Genomic DNA, 17,963 nt, shown 5'->3' with positions numbered 1-17,963 from the left:
TGCCCTCCCCACAGCCCCGCTCGGCCCTCAGCCTCACCTCCTGGCCCTCCAGCCCCAGCTCTCGGTCCTCCGAAGCCCAGGGAGCTCTAAGAGAACGGGGGACCCCCCCTCCCCAACCCCCGACACCCCGGAATCCGGTCAGGTGAAAGCTTCGGGCTGCCGCCTGCGCGGGGAGGAGGCGAGCTCCGGTTTGCTGGTCTAGTTTAGGAGTGGCCAGGGCCGAGGTGGGAACGCTGGTGGCTTGGCGGCGTGGAAGTGGCTCAGGGCGAGCGTGGCGCGGTGGGCGAAGCGCTAGCGCGGGGCGGAAACCAGACTTGGGAGCCTACCTAGGCTGCACGCACCCACTCCAGCCCTGATTCTTATTCCGAAGCCAGGTGCTCCCAGAGGGTAGCTGAGGATGGGAGGGTGGCGCGGTGGAGTGGCCAGCGAGAGTTCTGGGCCAGCCCCGTTTTCCTGAGAGTCCCCCTCAGGGTGCTCCCCTGGAAATGGGGAGTGTGATCATCGCATTCTGCTACCTCCCCGGTCTGGTAGGCAGAGAGCTCCAAATGCGCCCCCCACGCCCCCATCTTCCCTTGAGCTCTTCTCTAGCTAGGGCAGAGATAGAGGGGAGGGGAGTGCCTGGGAGCGGACTGCGTCCTGGAGGTGAAGGCGGCAGAGCAGCAGCTGCTCTGGGCTGGGAACCAAACCGTACCGCTTTTCAAGTTAGGTAACCGAGGCCGAAAGGGCTCTGAAGAGGCCTACTCGGTGCAGCGCAGCCCCCTTCGCCTGCAGGCTGGAAGGCAGGCCTGCAGGCTGGACCCGGACACCAGAGAGCCGTCCAGCAGTTACGCCTTGGCAGAGACCTACACACCCCAAACTCTGAGTGGATCCCGCCCCATGGCCCGGGCTTCTGTGGGTGCTGGACTAGGGTGCTCGAACAAAGTTGAAGATGGGGTACCGCGAGCCTCTCAAGTCGCTCACCCTGCGGAGGGAGGCACCGAATCTGACCGACTTGGCTATTCTGTCCTGTATCAGGCAAGTCACTTTTCTCCTCCGAAAAGAGCCAGTCCTACAGATCAAGGTTGGGTGGAATTTCGTGAATAAATCTTGGAAAGAGCGAGGGCCAGAGATGTGTGAGGCCCTCTTCCCACACTGAGCACCTACAGGGACAGGGGGGCTTTACGGGCCTCTGCACAAATCCGCTTCAGATAGAAACCCTCAGAAAGCGAAACTGCGGAGGGAATGGGGTTCAGTGGCAGGCCACGCCCAGTGTGAGGCTCTCTGTTCATTTCTAGCATCTAGCATCGCAAAAACACAAATCCAAAGCAAAAGCTCCCAGAGGCACAGAGGCACAGAGGCTGGTAGGCAATGGGGGGGGGGGGGGGGCGGGCTGGGCTCCCGACGGGGCATCTCTAGAGTAGAGCCCACCACGGGCCTCTTGGACAACATGGGCACTCCTCTGGGCTAAATGCCTGGTGGGATGGGGGATGGGCACCAAGACTCTCTATCTTTCTGTGTTAGCTCTTTCTCCAGGGTTCCACTGAATGCCTCTCCCGGCCCCTCCCCACCATATACCCTTACTCACAGCCCTTCATCCATCTACCCAGGGAAGCGAAGTAGACACTGGCCGAGACTGACAGGAGAAACAGACATACACACAAGAGGGCTCAGATACCTCCATAGTGGCCACCCAGACACTTAGGCGGCAAGACTCCAAGACCAGAAGACAAGCCTAAGAGACCCTCAGGACAGTCATGGAACACCACACCCACAGGAACACCCGGACACCGCCAACCACTCTCAGACCCCACTGAGTCTGTCCGCATAGGCCTAGCTCCTCCTAACACAGCCTAGAAAAGATGTAAGGGGGAAATGGATCTTGAGAGACCCCTGGCCTTTTCCCTGCCTAGAGTTGTGGTCGTTCTGTAGAGCAGGCAGTGGCCAGTCCAGGCCAGAGCGAGGCACTGAGGAGGGAGGCTGGCCATTAGAGGCCTGGCCCCGGCCTTCACTTACTGAGCGGAAGGAGAACTCTCAGCCGGATAAGGGTGGACACTGGGCACCAGCGTGCTGGCGCGGAGGCTCCCAGGCCCCAGGTAGGGCAGTGGCTGGCAGACTCTCAGGAACTTCTTCACCCAGCAGCAAGCGGAAAGCAAACTGACCCTGTCCGACCGTCCTTTTCTCCTCCCCGCGTGGGTGTGGGGGGGGGGCCACCGGAGGCCCAATTGGTCTCTGCCCCCACGTGACTCCGCAGGCCTCTCTCCTTCTTTGTTGGTGTTTCCCTTCATTTGGGTCTATATCTTTTTTTTTTCACTCTCCTAAAAAGAAAAAAGAAAAAAACTCTCTTTATGGGGGGCTCCGGGTGGGGGCAGAGGCCAAGGCACTGGGAGGACTTCTCCAGCTGGCTGTCCAGGCTGCTGTGGGAGCCTGAGGCACGGACCCCGTGTAGGCAGATAGGCAGCCGCTTGTTAGCGACTGGGTGGGAGTGGGACCTGATTTATGGGCTGCTCCCTCACCAGGCTGGGAGTTTCTCCCCTTGAAGGGCTTCCTCCCTGGGTTTTGGCCTGGACTGTAAGGTCCAGCTTGTCCCAGATCTGAATATGGAGTAGAATGGCTGGTGTGGAGAAATGGCTATGGTGGACCCCGGCAAATGGAGTTCATGTGGCTTTTGGCGCTGGCTTCTCTGAATATCACTATGTATTGGGAGCTGCAGATATGTTCCATTGGCAGCTGGGGAAACTGAGGCTGTGCCAAGATTGCTGGGCTAGGGGTGTGGCCATGTGGGTTCAGGTCGGACTATATGGGTACCAGGCTCCAGTAAGAAAGGGCTGTTTTTGTTTGGTTGTTTGTTTGTTTGTTTTGTTTTGCTTTGTTTTGAATCTAGAAAGCCAGGCTTCCCTGCTTAGCCAGTTCCTGAACTGGCCTGGTCTTATGGATCCAAATTTCGGAATCCTGCACGGTCTTCCATCCCACACCTTTTGCGTAACTGATGCCTGCGTTCCCGTAGGCCGGGCGTTTGAGCCAAGCACTGCTGTAGGCACTGGAGGATACAGTGATGAAGAACAGGACCCCTCTGTTGTGGAAAGATTAGCAAGCATTTGTTCTGAGAGGCGACTTGGAGCACAGGCTCACCAAGTGGGGAATCCTTGTCAAGGACCCCCACTTCACTCGAAGAGACAGGCATGTCAGGCAAAGCTTCTCATTTATGTAGTTCTGGATGACAGGGGCTTTTCTGGATAACTGAGCCACTTAGATTTAAATCCAGAATGTCTTTTCCTTATGTTATCACTTGGCTTTTTGTTGTTGAGCTTTGAGACAGTGTCTCATTATGGAGCTCAGGCTGGTGTCAAACCTTCCAGCCAGTCCCTTGCAAGTGCTGGGATTATAAACATGCACCACTGCAGCCTGCTTCAAGTTAAAAAACAAACAAACATAGTTTAATGGTGGTTTTACTACTATCTAGCGTAACATTTGAGTAAGCACATTTGAATTATATCTATACCATTACATGCTACTCCCCCCCCCCATACTCAGGGCTTCAGTCAAGCCTTTTAAACCCAGAAAGTCACATTTTTCTTGTTTAGAGCTAGAATTTAATCTGATTCCTTTTGTCTCATTTTTATTATTTCTCAGTTTCCCACTTCATTTTACTATTTTTGTTTCATTTAAACATTTTGGCTTTTTGATTTATTTAATTCTGTTGGACATAGGCTACCACTCTGTAGCCCAGGCTAGCCTCTGATTGGTGGCAATTCTCCTGCATTAGCCTTGAGTGCTGGACTTGCAGGTGTAAGCCTGCCTCTGCTTCCTGACTGTCATGCACAAGTTCTCACTTTAGAATCCATGCTGCTTATCTTCTGAGTTCAGTAAAGAAATAGGCTAGAGAATGCCATTTCACAGTGTTGCATACACATCACCACAAAAAATCTGGGTTTTTTGCACCCCTTTTTTGATGGGAGACTTCATGAAGTAGGAGTCTACATCTCCTGGTGTATGTGTGTTTGTGTGTGTGTATGTGTGTGTTATTACTGGGGCTCAAACCTAGAGCTTCAGAAATGCCAAGCCTGACTTTTAAATTTTTATTTTTATATATTTATTATTGTTGAGGCAAGGTCTTACTGTGTAGACCAGACTGGCCTGGAACACACAAAGATCTCCCTCCTGCCTCTGCCTCCTCAGTGCTAGGATTACAGGCCAGTGGAACCACCACCAAGCAGAGCCTGCCTTTGTTTTGTTTTGTTTTGTTTTATGAGGCAGGATTTCTCTGTATAGCCTTGGCTGTCCTGAACTTGCTTTGTAGACCAGGCTGGCCTTGAACTCACAGCGATCTATCTGTCTCTGCCTCACCGAGTGCTGCCTTCTTAAACAGGATATATGGGGTCTTTCAGCACCATGGTGCTTTGGAAATAAGTGGTGTGGTCTTGGCAAGTCCTTGAGATTTGAGAGTTGCTGGCAGAGACTGGGTTCCATTCCAGCTTGGCCCCTCTCTGGCTGTGTGGCCTGTTTACATCTCTTCGCTGGGCCTCATGTTCCCTTTTATAAGAGGTATGGTACATGCAACTTATCTACTGTCCTCTTAGTATACCATATGTACTCAGTAAAGTGTCAGCAACACACACACACACACACACACACACACACACACACACACACAGACCTCCTTCTGAAGGCCTGGCTGCTCTGTCCTTAGAGGCCTTTTCCTTGTTGAGTATGACATTGCAACATCGCTGTCAACCTTGCTTGCCCTTCTGTGACTCACCTCAGCTAGGGGGAACTCTCATGGGAAGGGTTGATTTCTCTCTGGGTCTTCAGCACTGTTGAATGCCCGTTCTTGCAGAGCAGGCCCCATGTGCTTGTCTGAAGGGCTAGAGCTCTGCTGTTTCTTGTGTTGTCTCCTCTAGGGGTTAGCTGTCAGTGACAGGCTGGATGTGCTTCATTCCCTAGTCAGCCCTGGATATGACATACTCACTTCTCCAAAGATACCCTCTATTCTGGCCCACTGGCCCCAGCTCACACGGGTGCTGCACCACCGGACCAGATAGAGAAGGAAGGAGCTGGGGCTGTGAGCATAGGAATAGCGCTATGCTCCTGTGAACCATTACGTACCTAGGCTTTAGACTCAAGCCCTTGCTACCGTCCTGGGAATGGGGTCGAGAGTATCTTTATCTCACCCCCTATGAGCAACACTCAGGCCCTGGCTAAGTCAGGAGGCAGCTCTCTAAAGTTACCTGAGCACAGACAGCTCAGCAGTGGGAAAGCAGAGAGCTGAGGCGTAGCCTACACTCCATCTACTGTGTGCCCTGGGCAGCCTGCATTGCTGTGTGAGCTCAGCTCCAATGCTGGGGGTCCGGGCCAGGAGACCTATTGCAAGGAAGCAGAGCCACAGCCCTGATTCAGCACTGCCTCCCCAAGGCAAACAAAGCTTAGAGGCTCACTCCTGAGGAGGGACTTTCCTAAAGTGCCAGGCTTGTTTCCTGGAGGTAGAAGAAAGGACAAAAGAAGCAGAGACCCAGACACTGAAAGGAAGGAGGGGGGACAGTTGTGACTGGGGGACAGTGGGGAGAAACAGCTAGAAAAAGAAGCTAAAGGGTGAGAGGGACACAGACCTACTAATGGTAAGGAAGATCCATAGATGGTAGAGGGGAGGAATGAGAGAACTTCAGGAGGAATAGAGAAAGAATTGTGCAGGAAGGGGGAGAGGAAGGGAGGGCAGAGAGAACCAGATATAGAGAGATGAAGACAGAGAATAGACTAAAGGCCGAGGGGCCTGGGGAGCTGGAGGCAGAAGGAACTAGCTGCAGAGACCCCGCTCCGGGCAGCGTAGGGGGCGGGCCTGCTGGCAGCAGTGGAGGCTGTTTCCGCTGCACCCCTTATCAGCCCGCTGCCAGATGTTCAGATCCGATGCCAATGTCAGAGAAGTCCATAGTGCTGGGTCAAGGCCGTGGCCAGCGGGAGCCTCAGCTGCATCATGGAGAGGGGGCGGGAGGGGAAGCCTTCTTTAGACCTGCTGGCTCTTCCTCCTCCTGTGGCTCACCAGGCTGGACCACCTGGTGGGGGGTGGGAAGATCAGGCACTTCCAGGGGGCTACCTCTCCAGGCTGAGAGCCGGGGGCTTGTGGAGGCAGGGTCTCTGGAGACTGGCAACATGTGGCTGTGTGCGCCAGGGTACCCCTGCCACCCCGACATTTGAGGTGGCACATGGACACACACACATATGCACACACCCCAGTACAGAATCACATGGGGACAACTTGGAATTCATTCAGAACTGTCTGTCTCAATACCTCTCTGCATCCCTACCCAGCCAGCACGCCTGCTCTGCCTAGCCCCCTTCCCATCCCCCAAACCTAAGCCAAGACTGCGGCCAGAGCTGGAGCAGCCAGGTATAGCCCTCTTGGTGGCTGGTGTTGTTCTAACAGATGCACTTAGAAACTGCAATGACCTCCAAAGGGACCTTGGACCTTCTAGAATGAAGCCCAGTAGAGGCCCTCCAGGCAGAGGCAGGTGCTGGGTGTCTGGGAGGGCTGAACCTCCAGCCTTGGGCCTGGGCCTCTCTGCCATGCTCCAGGAGCGTGCAGCGCAGCTGTGGCCCCTTCCTGGGGCAGCTTATCTCAGAGCGCACACGCTTGGCCCTCAAGAGGTGACCCAGCCTTGCACCCCACATTCCTCTCCAGTTCTGCAGCCGGTGGGCCCCCCACAGCTCTGAGACTGGGCCTGTGCTTGGGAGGTAGTCAGAGCTGCCACTGGGCCCAAGCCCCCTCAGTCACCACTTGTGTCTCTTGGCCTTCTCTGCTTGTCTTGATGAATTTGTTTATTCCCGTATCTTTCTCTTGGATTGTCCCGATTTGTTTTTCTTTTCTTTGCTACTTTCAGTGTTCTAATATATTTTTCTTTGCTTTTTCTCCAGGGTCCTTGAATAAGACCAAATCTGGGGACATCTCTGCTCTTTTGAATCAGTGACCAACTTTAGTGGGAAAATACATAAAAAGTCAATCCTTGGTGAGGGACCAAAGGGCCTGGGAAAGAGGAAGCTGTCCTGGGAGCAGTGGGGAGACTGCCCCTTTTCACCCACCTAGGAAGCCATCTCCAGAAGGCACATGAACCAGGATCTGGTGGGCTCCCCCATGTAGGAGGCTTGGGGTGGGTGGGGTGGGGTGCGGGGAGGAAACTAGGACTGGAGGTCTTAGCCTGAGGACCTCCTTCCTGTTTGTAGGGAAGTGACTGCCTCAGAAAGCTGCTGGGGGAGAGGAGGGAGGCCATGGTGACTTCCGGGAAGCTGGCCAAGGGTCTGAGGCCGCCCTCCCTGTGCCCACATGGGGTTCTCCAGTCACTTAAAATAGTGAAACTCTGGCACTGATGATGGGCCCAGCCTGGACCTCAAAGAGATGCAAAATATGGTTTGTGCCACCAGTAGGGGTGTGTGTGTGTGTGTGTGTGTGTGTGTGTGTGTGTGTGTGTGTGTGTAGGTGGAGGGTGGGGTGGGGAACTCTACCCAGTTATCTAGTCCTAATCAGATTGTGGCCCATGGCCACAGGGAGAAAAAACAGATTCCAGACCTGAAGCCTTAGATGCAAGTTTCAGCTCTTGCACTGAACATCTTTGAGACTTTGGTCTGGTGCCTGCCTGGCTTTCAGCCAAAATGAGAGTGGTGTGGCCACCACAGAGCTTTACCAGGCATAAAGCATAAAGCTCAGAACTGGACTTTCGTTGGCTGTGTGCGTTCTTACTGTACTCTGCTATACCTATAGCTCTCAGGACTGGGTGCAGAGCAGGGAAGGCTTGTGGGGAGGGAGCTTGCAAGGAGGGCAAGGATGGGGCTGTGGTCTCCATGGTGAGACTTGTTGCCAAGGGAACAAAGTCTTCAGGAGCCCTGGGTCTGGCAGTTGGGCACTTTTGCCACAGGAGCTGGAAGGATGATTGTCATTGCACCCAAACTCCTGATGGGCCATCGGGCCAAGGCCAGGCTGAGCAGAGAGGAGGCTCCTGGGTTTGCTGGGCCTCTGCTGCCGGTGGAGGGGCTGCAGCTTCAGCACACAGCCTCCTGTTGGAGCTAGCCACTGTCACTCCCAAACTCCTGAGCCACTCTACTGATGGACAGGGCAAGTGGGGACCAGGGAGGCATCTATCTGGGTCAATGTCAGAGTCCACTGTGGAGGAGATGAACGGAGACCCCTTATCGATGCTCCTGCTGTCTCACAGGTTGCCTGAGGGAAGTAAACCCTGGAAAGAATTCCCTGCAGCCAGACCACTCAATCCCAGCACCCACACCCACACCTGTGCCCGTTTCTAGATGTTCATGGCTTCACTTGATGGAACCTGGAGTACAAGCCTCCACTGCTGACTGCACAGACATGTCCTTATTCATCTGCAGCCTGGTGAGGAACTCAGTGAACGCAGGTGCTTTCAGCAGGCACCCAGCATTTATTTCTATGCATTCCTGAGAGCTCCCTAGTTAGGTCACCTGAGGCAAATAATTTATCCTCTCTGGACTTCAGTGTTTTGTTTCTGTAAAATGGGATCATTACTGAACATACCTCCCATGGTTGTTCTGGGGTGTGACCTCATGGATGGCACTATAGTCATCCACTCAATGTCTATGTCACTTATTATTTTGGTGATGAAACAGAACTTGGGCTGTCACACTGAACCATACCTCTCCATCCTTCTTCTTAGATTGTCACCTCACACCTTTGAGGAAGTTCAAAGCTCACCATTACTTAAGGAGCAACTTAGATATTTGGAGAACACTGTCCTAAATTTTTACCCCATGGAATGGTGACTCAAGAAAAAAAGTCTGATGATCAGGCAGTTTTAGTATAACCTGGTTTGGCTAAATGAGATACTTCTTCAGGTAGGACTTCCCACAGCCTTGCCTATGCAAAGGAGTCTGGGAGGAAAATAAAGATTGTGGCATTTCCTCAGTTTCTGGCTACAGAACTGTTTCTTTTTGACAGAGCCTTCATGAGTGACTTTGTTCAGAGAAATCATAGACTGTCTGCCTGTGGCGCCCCAGGGATCTTGGGATGTCATTGCTTTTCAGCTCGATTAGGGGTTGGGCCTGTATATAGTTTACACAATTAATCTTTCATTGGTTGGTTTTTGAGTATGGAAAGGTTCAACCAAAGGCCATTTGTTCCTGAGCTTTGTTACAAACTCCACTTGTGCTCAAAACTGCTGAAAGAGCAGGGAGGAAGCAATTGTAACTTTAGTATCAGATAGACCTGGATTCTGCTGCTTGCTCAAGTATCATCTTAGGCAAGTGGCTAAACTTCCCTGAGCCTGTTTGCTTCAGAGCAAAAGGGATGGCAGGGCATGGTGCAGCTACAGGGTGTGGCTGTCGCTAGGCAGCCAGCATACTCCCTTCTCCTTGTGCTTCTTTCTATCTGGCCCCCTTGTGGGGCTGTGAAGACAGCCTATTACCTCCTTCTGCTGTGGTCCCTTTGTTTCAAATCACCTCTTTCAAGCCTCAAGGGCTCTTTGGTACCTTGTGCTGGGCATGGAACATAGAAGGCAGCTGGGTGTTCCTGTTTCACGCAGGACGATTTAATAGATGGATGAGACTCTTCTGGCATTTTATCTTGCCATTGAGGAGCCTCCCTCTGTCTTTACAGCCCTCACCCTGCCTGAGTGTGTGAGCAGGACTACAAGATGGCTGAGCTTTGTAGCGGGGTGGATCTGGGCTCAGGACACTGCCCGTGTTCTCTCCCTTGAAGGTTGAAAAGTCCCCTGACTTTTCAATTCTATATGCTCACATATTACCTAAGTTATAAAGGAGCCCTAATTAGTTTTCTGTAGTCAGGTATTAATTTGATAGACCACTGAGTAGGGAAGGCAGACCACCGATCACCCAAGCACACTGTTGTCGCGGACACAGCTGACACTCAGCACATGGGCTTCTCCCAACTCCTTCCAGCAGTGCTCCAGGCACCAATGACCCCCAACTCAATTCTTTCCTCATGTTCGTTTGTTTAATAGGATCTTAGAACATGCTGCAGCGGCTCTACCCTGGTGGGCAGGTTCTCAGCGTGGCGATTTTCAGAAACAGCCTCATCAGGGAAACCTCCTCCTTTAGGTCCTTACTACTTGTTCCCATCCCAAGTCACAATACTCTCCTCATAGTACTTCAAAGATCGGCGTATCTGCCACCAGGCTATCCCTTACTTGTGTTTTTTTTCTGCCTGGGAACCTTGTGCAAGTCTTTTCACCATTCTCAACCTTAGTTTCTTCATTTTCAAAAAGAATTGCCCTGGAAGCTCTTGGTGGTCCAGGTTTATGACAAAATCAACACAGTGCCCGAAAGGCAACAGGCACTCACGGGCTCCTGAGGCTCTGGAGCAGACCACTTTCTGCCAGGCTCTCAGCAACAGAGATGGGGGTGGTGTTGGCTATGAGCAGGAGTCCATGCCTCAAGACATACGGCCCTCCCTCCCCCGAGCCCCAGATAAGCTTCACAGACAGATGGCACGTGCAGAGGATTCACATTTATTGGTTCAAATACAGTACCTAATACTTGTTAACATGCATTTCACACTAATTGGTCACATTTCCACAGGTAGTCACTTCACAGAACAGGGCCCACCTCTTGCCAGCAGGCAAGTGTGGGAGGTAGCAGAGGGCCTGAATAGCCTGCAGAGCCCGCCAACTATCACTTGGTCATGCAGGGTTGATGGAGCCAGGCTGGCAGGCAGCCCTTGGCCGGCCCTTTGGGAACAAGGGCTCAGAGACATCCATTCATTCGATTCCTACACTGGACTGTAGGAGGACTGGGAGGTAGCTTGAGGTAGGCTCATGATGCACTTGCCATTAGAGTCCCCGAAATCCAAGCTATGGAGCACAGGAAGGGGTGAGGCCTCTTCTAGGGATGGCTTGTCCCTAGCTGGGCAGGTGGAAAGGACTCCCCAGACACTGCCCAGACATTACAATGCAGCCACAAGCCCCTATCGGAGGCCTGGGATGGCAACACAGACAAAAACACCAACAGTCCAGGGTTTCGTTCCCGACAGAAACATGTAAACAGCACGGGAGCTACAGTATTCTTTTCCCACAGGACTCCTCAGAGAGGAATCGACCAGGATGTCACTCAAGAGGTAGTCTTTTTTTTCCCCCATGGAAATTTGAGTCAAAAACATTATCACCTATTAAATTTCAGTTAAGAAAAAGGTCAGCAAAGAGCAAGAGAACCCTTTGGGTGGCAGGGCTGGCTTCAGGGTTTGGAAGACTAGCCTCCACCAGTAACACATTTTTCTAGGGTTTGGAGCAGGCCCTGGCCTTTCCCACAACTTTCATTTAAGCTAATAACTGATACCCGAGCAAGCTGGGGCTATTTAGGACTGCAGATGAGAAAGGATTTGTCCTGGGCAGAGGGGCTAGGCTTCCCAAGAGCACTGGAGAGGCTCATGTGCAGGGTGGTCAGAAGTCTTGAGGAAACCCACATCTAGCCAAAGAGGTAGCTTGCTCAGTGGCCTGGGTTGCTCACTCTAAGGAAGAAGTCAGGGTCTGACTCTCAAGCCCAGGAAATATGCTACTTGTGGCAGCCAAGAGAGGGCTTTCTGGGGACCCTGTAATTAAATACACATCCCTGAGCTGTGGCCCCAGAAGCGCCCACTTCAAGGCTGACCAGTTTCTAGCACCTGGTGGGATGATTGCCGTTTTTCATCCTAAGACACAGATAAAACACTACTTCACAGACACTGCATGAGGAAAAGGGAGGAGGATCAACGGCAGAGGGAGTGTGGGTATACCCATGGACCAAGGTGGGGGAGTCAGTTAGTGGGTTTTCTTTTTCTTTTCTTTTTTTCTTTCTTTTTTTTTTTTTTTTTTTTTTTACTTTTAAAAGAGAAATAAAGAAGAAAAAAAAAAGAGCAAAGTTTAGTAGAAGGGCTGTTCTGAAAGGCTGAATTTCTTAAAACAACTGCAATTAAAAAAAAAAAAAAAGAAGAAGAACAAGGAAAAACCATAAAGAACAGTGTTCCAAAGCCAGAGACGTAGATGTCTACTCCGCTTTCTGCCCTATGGGAGGTCAGGGCCCCTTTACTTTGGCTAAGCGTGGTCACAACTTAAAGGCTACCTGCTGCCTATCTGTCTCACTCTGGAAGAACAAATGAGAGAGGTATAGGGCAGCAGGCTAAACAGCTGGCTCAGCCCATGGCAGTGTGTACTTCCCTCAGCAATGGGCAGTCACAGGTAGGCTGTATGTGTGGGCTGTTCTACCCCTCCACTGGTTCTGAGATCAGGACAGGGAGGTTCCTGGCTGCTTCCTTCTACCCTAGAGGCATGCCCCTTCACTTGTAGGTTGGCACTGGGTACTGGGTGTCCTGAGCCAGGTCATGTGCTTTGAGATGAGTTGTAGGGAATTTCTCCAAACTAAGGGTGAGACTACTAAATCTTGCAGAGGACACAAAAGACCTACCAAGGACTCAGGGAGCAGGAACTACAAAGCTCTGAGACTCCAAACTTTTGTCTTGCGTCAAGACAGCATATACAAGAAAAGGGGGAAAGCATGTATGTTTTGGCATAGTGCAAGGAGGTGGATTCTCCTTCTCCACATGGCTTTTGGGGTTATATTTTTTTTATGGTGGAAAAATTTTCACTCAAAGTGAGTATTTTCAGTGGCCTGGATCAGAGAGGACAGAAGAGAGAGGATTGAGATATAACATGCACAAGTTTTTCCTTCTTCCACTAGCTAAAAGGCTGCCTGTTAACCAAACATTATGGGAAAAAAGGCAAAAAACAAGCATACCAAACCTCCCCCTCCAACCTTTCTCTGTGTCCTTCAAACCAAAATCACAAATACATCTAGTGGCTGACCTAATGTCTCCACGCTGCTAGCTACACTCCTACCTTCTCCTCATAATACCTGAGTTTGCAATGCAGCACATTTACTTTACCCTGTTTAAAAGAAGCCCATGTCATAAAAGGACTGGGTGCAGAAGACATTAAAGGCGGTCCACAGGTCAGGCTCCAGCTCGGAACACACAGCCACTTGGCTCAGAGATTCTGCAGGGCTCTTGGCAATGAATGGGCTCTTTGTTCTGTGGAATCTGCTGCAAACATTTGTAAAAATGGATTTGTACAATGGCAACTTGCAAAACCTTTCCCTTACTCTACAAATTAACAACTTGCTCTGTTTAATACTACATTATTGGAGAGACACCTTCTTGCCTCATCAGAGCTTTGACATTCAACACAACAGGTGAAATGCTAATTTGAAAAGCAACTTCAAAAACTAATAATTTGACAAATGGAGGTCTAAGCAAAGAAAGCTGTTGTGTGCATACAGGAACTGTCTCTGATTCATGTCTCTGATTCCTAGCTTGAGGAAAGCAGCTGAGAATCTGACCTGGAGCCAAAAAATGTGATCTGTTTGGTTAAATACAAAAATTCAGGCAAACAAGAAAAACATTGTGAACTTAGAAACAAACAGACACACCAACACACGTATCTTCCCACCAACACATGAAAAACATTCTATCTGGAACTTTCCCGAAGAACACATCTTTCTTCTCTCTCTCTCTCTTTCTCAGAGTGGCTGGGAATAAGACTGAGAAGTAATGATGCTCTGAACTTTGGACATCAAGTGACATAACTGTCACTTTGCTGGTACCCGTAACATTTCAGTGGACAGGAAAACTGACAAATGGAGACTACCTGGGATACACAGGTTGTGGTGGCCTCCTGGGTAAGTTAATAGGCTTTGTTGGGGAAGAGTAAACAGTTCCCGACCAAACAGGCTCAAGGAGATACTGTGGGTGTGGCAGGCCCACCAAGGGATACAAGCCAGTGGAGCAACTGTCTGGGGTACTAGCTGTAGGAGGGCCTGGTATGGGCAAAGGGAAAAGCCGCTGAAACAACCCTAAAACAAACCTGGTGTAGTCCTGGCCAAAGTCTGGAGGGTAAGAAATCTTCCTAGAACTAGGTGGGGCAGGCAATAAAGCACAGGGGGTCCAGGTTGCCTCTGCAGAAGCAGCAGGCAAGACCTTAGAAAACATGAGGTAGTTTAAAGCCCCTTTCCCTTCCAGGTTCTTCTGGCTCTGTCCCTCCAGGGCTTAGTAGGCCAGACCATTGATAATACTTGAAAGACTAGATGGGCTTCTCTGGGTCTTCGCTTTCTGTTCCAGAGCCCTGGCAAACTGATCTTGTTTTGGAAATAATAAGAGGGCTTACAACAAAATTTAGGAGCAAAGTCTCTGGTCCTTCCTATGTTTAAAAATGGCAGTTTTGGATTTGGTTCTGGGAATAAGGTGGGGTGAGAAAAGGGGCTGGCAAAGGAGTCTTATTCTTTCAGCAGCCTGGCCTGTGTCCCTCTACCTTTTGAGGGAAACAAGCTAAAGAAAAACAAATCAGAAATGGCATCAGAATTCAGAACATGGCATTTTCCTGCCACCTTTCTAAAGGACTTACAGAAAATCAAATTCATAAAAGGGAGGGATGGAGTCTGAAAAAGGTAGGCCTTGGTAGATCTGGGTCAGGAAACTAGGCAGCTGTGAGCCCCAAGGGAGCTGGGAGGGAAGTCCTATACACTAATTTATTGTCAGGACTCTACCTGGATGAAAACTTGACAGCAGCATTCAACATACAACAGTGTGTGGGATGGGAGGGGTGCAGCAGAAAGTAAGAGCAGAGTTTCTGCCCTTTGGGCTTTGTGGGATGAGATGATGGTTAATCCCCATCAAATGTTGAGGATTAAAATCAAAATGCCTCTCAAACATCCCACCCACCTCTTTAGTAAATCTCCCTATACCACTTCGCTCCTTGGGCGTACTCTTTTACTTAGTAAGTCTGTGGCTATAAAAAGGCAGTTTGCTCTCAAACAGACAAGTGTACGGTCTGCTGAGAAAATGTGGAAAAGGTAGGGATGGTCATACCCCCGTTTCCATTGAGGTAGTTGTCTTTGTCAACATTATGGAAATATTCATCTAGTCCATCCCACCCTCTCCCTCAAAATACAAAAAGAACTATCTCTAAACAATGACAACACGGTAACATTAGACATCTTCACATTCTGTAAACTGCAAGGAAATGCATCTGCTGCATTCACACAAAAGCATGTGCATCATGTTGAAGGCCATACATTCAACTCTGTCGTGAAATAAATATATAGAAAAATGAGGTTAAAAACAGACAAACAAACAAATTCTTCTTGTGATGGAGGCAGCTGCTCCACAGTCTCCATCTTGGTCTCTGGCTCTTTCTTCTGGAGCCTGTCCTGCCCACCCAAGGCACTGCGGACGGCCCAAGGAGGTGCAGGGCACAGGTCACTCCTTTACTGCACTTGTTTTGCAGGAGTGCAGCACCACCTTAAAGAGGAGGGGCAGCTGTTCCAGGGGCACATTCACCATCTTTCCTAGGTAAAGGGAAGAGACGAGGAGTTAGCAGTGGTCAGTAAGGAAGGAAAGTGTACCTTGTCTCCTCTCAGGATGCTGGATCTCCTTGGTACAGGATGAGGGCACGGTAAGTATCAGGAGTACCAAAAAGGTCACAGGGTTAGATAATGTTAGGGTGTTTAGGCTAACTCTCCCAAATGCTACACTTGCTCTGTGCCAGTCAGTTCAATGCACTGTCTCATTCAGACTCATAATGTTTCTGACTGTGATTGCCTTTTACCCCCATTTCACGGCTGAAACAGAAAGGGAACCCTTCTGAGCACTTCGTAGCTAAAATACTATAGGAAACTTGCTTCCCACCAACTCTCCAGCATTCTATAAAACACTACTCTTCAAGAAAGAATAACTAATTAATAAAAGTACTGGGGAATTAAGGAGTAGAGTTACAGGGGCAAATAAATTTGAAATGTCTGGAGATAAAAAGAGTTTGTCAGTTTTTTTTTCACCAATGAAACTCCTCAGAGCTTTAAGCACACACTTTAAGCAAAGCTACTAAGGCTACAGTTTTCCCCAACAGTACTTCAGAGTCACCTGGAGGGCATTAAAAAATACTGATGCCTGGGCTTCACCCCATACCAGTTAAGTCAGAATGTCGGGAGATACAACCTAAACACTGGTATTTTTCAAAAGTGGAGGTGACTGAAAATATTGCCATGTCCAGCCTACATCTGCTAGACTGTTCTGTGGCTCAAGAAATATAGAAAAAAAAATTCTGTCAGACTAACATGTTTTCCTTAAAAAAATTGTATTGCTGAATTTTACAGAAATAATCCAGTCTAAACATCACCCCCGTGAATGTGGACAATGAAAACAAGAATCCTCATTAAATGACGTAAAGCAACAAATACCAAGGTTATGGTCTGAAACAGACCTACAACTGTCAGGAGCTTAGCAAAGGGTTCAAGACCACAAACACACCCCGACATACCAAATTCCTTTGTAAATGCAGAAGCTTACAGTGCCACTTTATATGGCTCTGGAAAGAGTATGTGCAATCGTATGAAATAAAGTCTTTGAAAACTGACATAATTTACACGTAAAATTCATTATCTAAAAGTATACAGTTCAGGAGAAGGAGTGCAGACACAGCCTGCTTTCCTCATCCACACACCACCTGAACACCACAGGAGCCTGGGAAATGCCAGTTTCTCCTTTCTAAAATGAAACACAGACTTCCTATGACAACAGTACTTTCTGAGGACAAGAGTAGTAACTCTTCCTGAAGCTGGCGATGAGACAGGAGTGAGCATCCTGTGAATGCTGCTCATCTCAATCCTTCACAAGCCTGGAGAAGCAAGGAAAGGTGGAAGTCTGGACCCAGACTATTACCTGCGATGTAGCGGATCTCTGGCAAGCACATCATAAGATCAGGAAAGCGGTTTGGCTGATGCGTGTATTTATACTCAGTGAAATCCTGACAAATGTACCAATACCGCTTGTTCAGTTGTTCCAGCTGGGAGGCACTGGTCAGACCCCTGATATCTGTGAAAACAAAAACAAAAATCACACAGGGAAGGGAGGGTGGATAAAATCAGATTAAAAAAAATGAGATGTTATTAAACATGGCCATAACAGAGATCTTTTCTCCTTCTCATGTGGGGAAACTAAGATCTGCATAAGGGAAACGAAATAAGATAGAAAAGAAAAAAAATATGCAAAGTACAGCCCTTTGCCTGTACCCTTAGAGTTCTAAGCTGGGTATTTCAACATTACATCAAGCTTTTAATAAAGGTATGGTGGCACAAAACAGGCCCCACTGAGGGTGGAAGAGGTGCTAACTCCTTACCCAACAACCCTTCACAGCACTTTGAATTGAAGGTTGTCAGGAGCCTGACGTGTATCATCTCCCTGTGTTCTCACTATTCTATCTTGATGTATATATGTATGTACATATATTTACCCATCTAAAGTACAGTGGATGAATAAAGCATCCTGTATATAAATCATACCCAGCCTTTGAGATCCAGCAGACATTCTCTTCCTTTAAGAAGTTCCTATTGATCTTCCCCCATATGCAGTAAAATTAATGTGTTGAGTGTTATGGACGAGGGGGCTGGTCTGGTTTTTATTTTTCTCATTCCCAACTCCTGCCAATGTCCTTAATACATGGTACAGGGCTTGGCCGGAGAAGGCATGTAGGTCACCTGATAAATGCATGATGGTATACAGATAGGAGCAGGAGCTCTATGCAGCACTGGAGGGTTGAGTGGGGGAGTAGTGGTAAAAAGGAAGGCCTGATCAAGAGTCTCTGGAGTGGAAAACTGAGCACTTTCAAAGCTACAGGGAACAAAATCACTCAGGGAAGGGGGCATTCTTATGCTACTTTTGATAAAAGAACACCAATTTTCCTTCACAGGCCAGTTACCAGCAAATACCACATGCGACTTGTTGGTAACATGTGCCACTTGTTGGCAAAATGCCTATAAACAACTGGACTCCTCTAATGGAAGAGTGGGCTTCATGTGCACATGGAAGTTTGTGTGCTGCTACTCCTCCTTGGGACATCAGCGCCACTGCCAGCCTGTTAACCAGGGCCTCATCTCCAACAGTTTCATCAGTCACTCTGCTCTTCTTCAGTTGCTGGTAAACTTGGTACATATTTTAA

At 49.4% G+C, this 17,963-nt stretch overlaps 2 protein-coding genes across 4 annotated transcripts in view; both read right to left on the bottom strand.

The window, feature by feature from the left end:
- Nr5a1 (nuclear receptor subfamily 5 group A member 1) overlaps nt 1-2,058 on the bottom strand; it is a 21,587-nt gene extending 19,529 nt beyond the window's left edge. The window contains exon 1 of the mRNA XM_055600467.1: nt 1,993-2,058. The gene's annotated coding sequence lies outside the window, so the exon portion shown is untranslated. The remainder of the gene's footprint in view (nt 1-1,992) is intronic.
- An 8,389-nt stretch (nt 2,059-10,447) lies between these two features.
- Nucleotides 10,448-17,963, bottom strand: part of Nr6a1 (nuclear receptor subfamily 6 group A member 1) — a 177,840-nt gene continuing 170,324 nt past the window's right edge. For all 3 annotated transcript variants that reach the window (XM_055600251.1, XM_055600252.1, XM_055600253.1), the window contains 2 exons: nt 16,688-16,840; nt 10,448-15,318 (listed from right to left, as the gene is read on the bottom strand). In XM_055600251.1, the coding sequence (XP_055456226.1) occupies nt 15,230-15,318; nt 16,688-16,840 (242 nt within the window). In that variant the 3' untranslated portion in view covers nt 10,448-15,229. The remainder of the gene's footprint in view (nt 15,319-16,687; nt 16,841-17,963) is intronic.

This window comes from Psammomys obesus, unplaced genomic scaffold (genome assembly GCF_907164565.1).
Source record: "Psammomys obesus unplaced genomic scaffold, mPsaObe1.curated_primary_1811, whole genome shotgun sequence".
NCBI classification, from domain to species: domain Eukaryota; kingdom Metazoa; phylum Chordata; class Mammalia; order Rodentia; family Muridae; genus Psammomys; species Psammomys obesus.
Note: the sequence above shows the minus strand (reverse complement) of the source record. Positions and strands in the feature narration are given on the sequence as shown.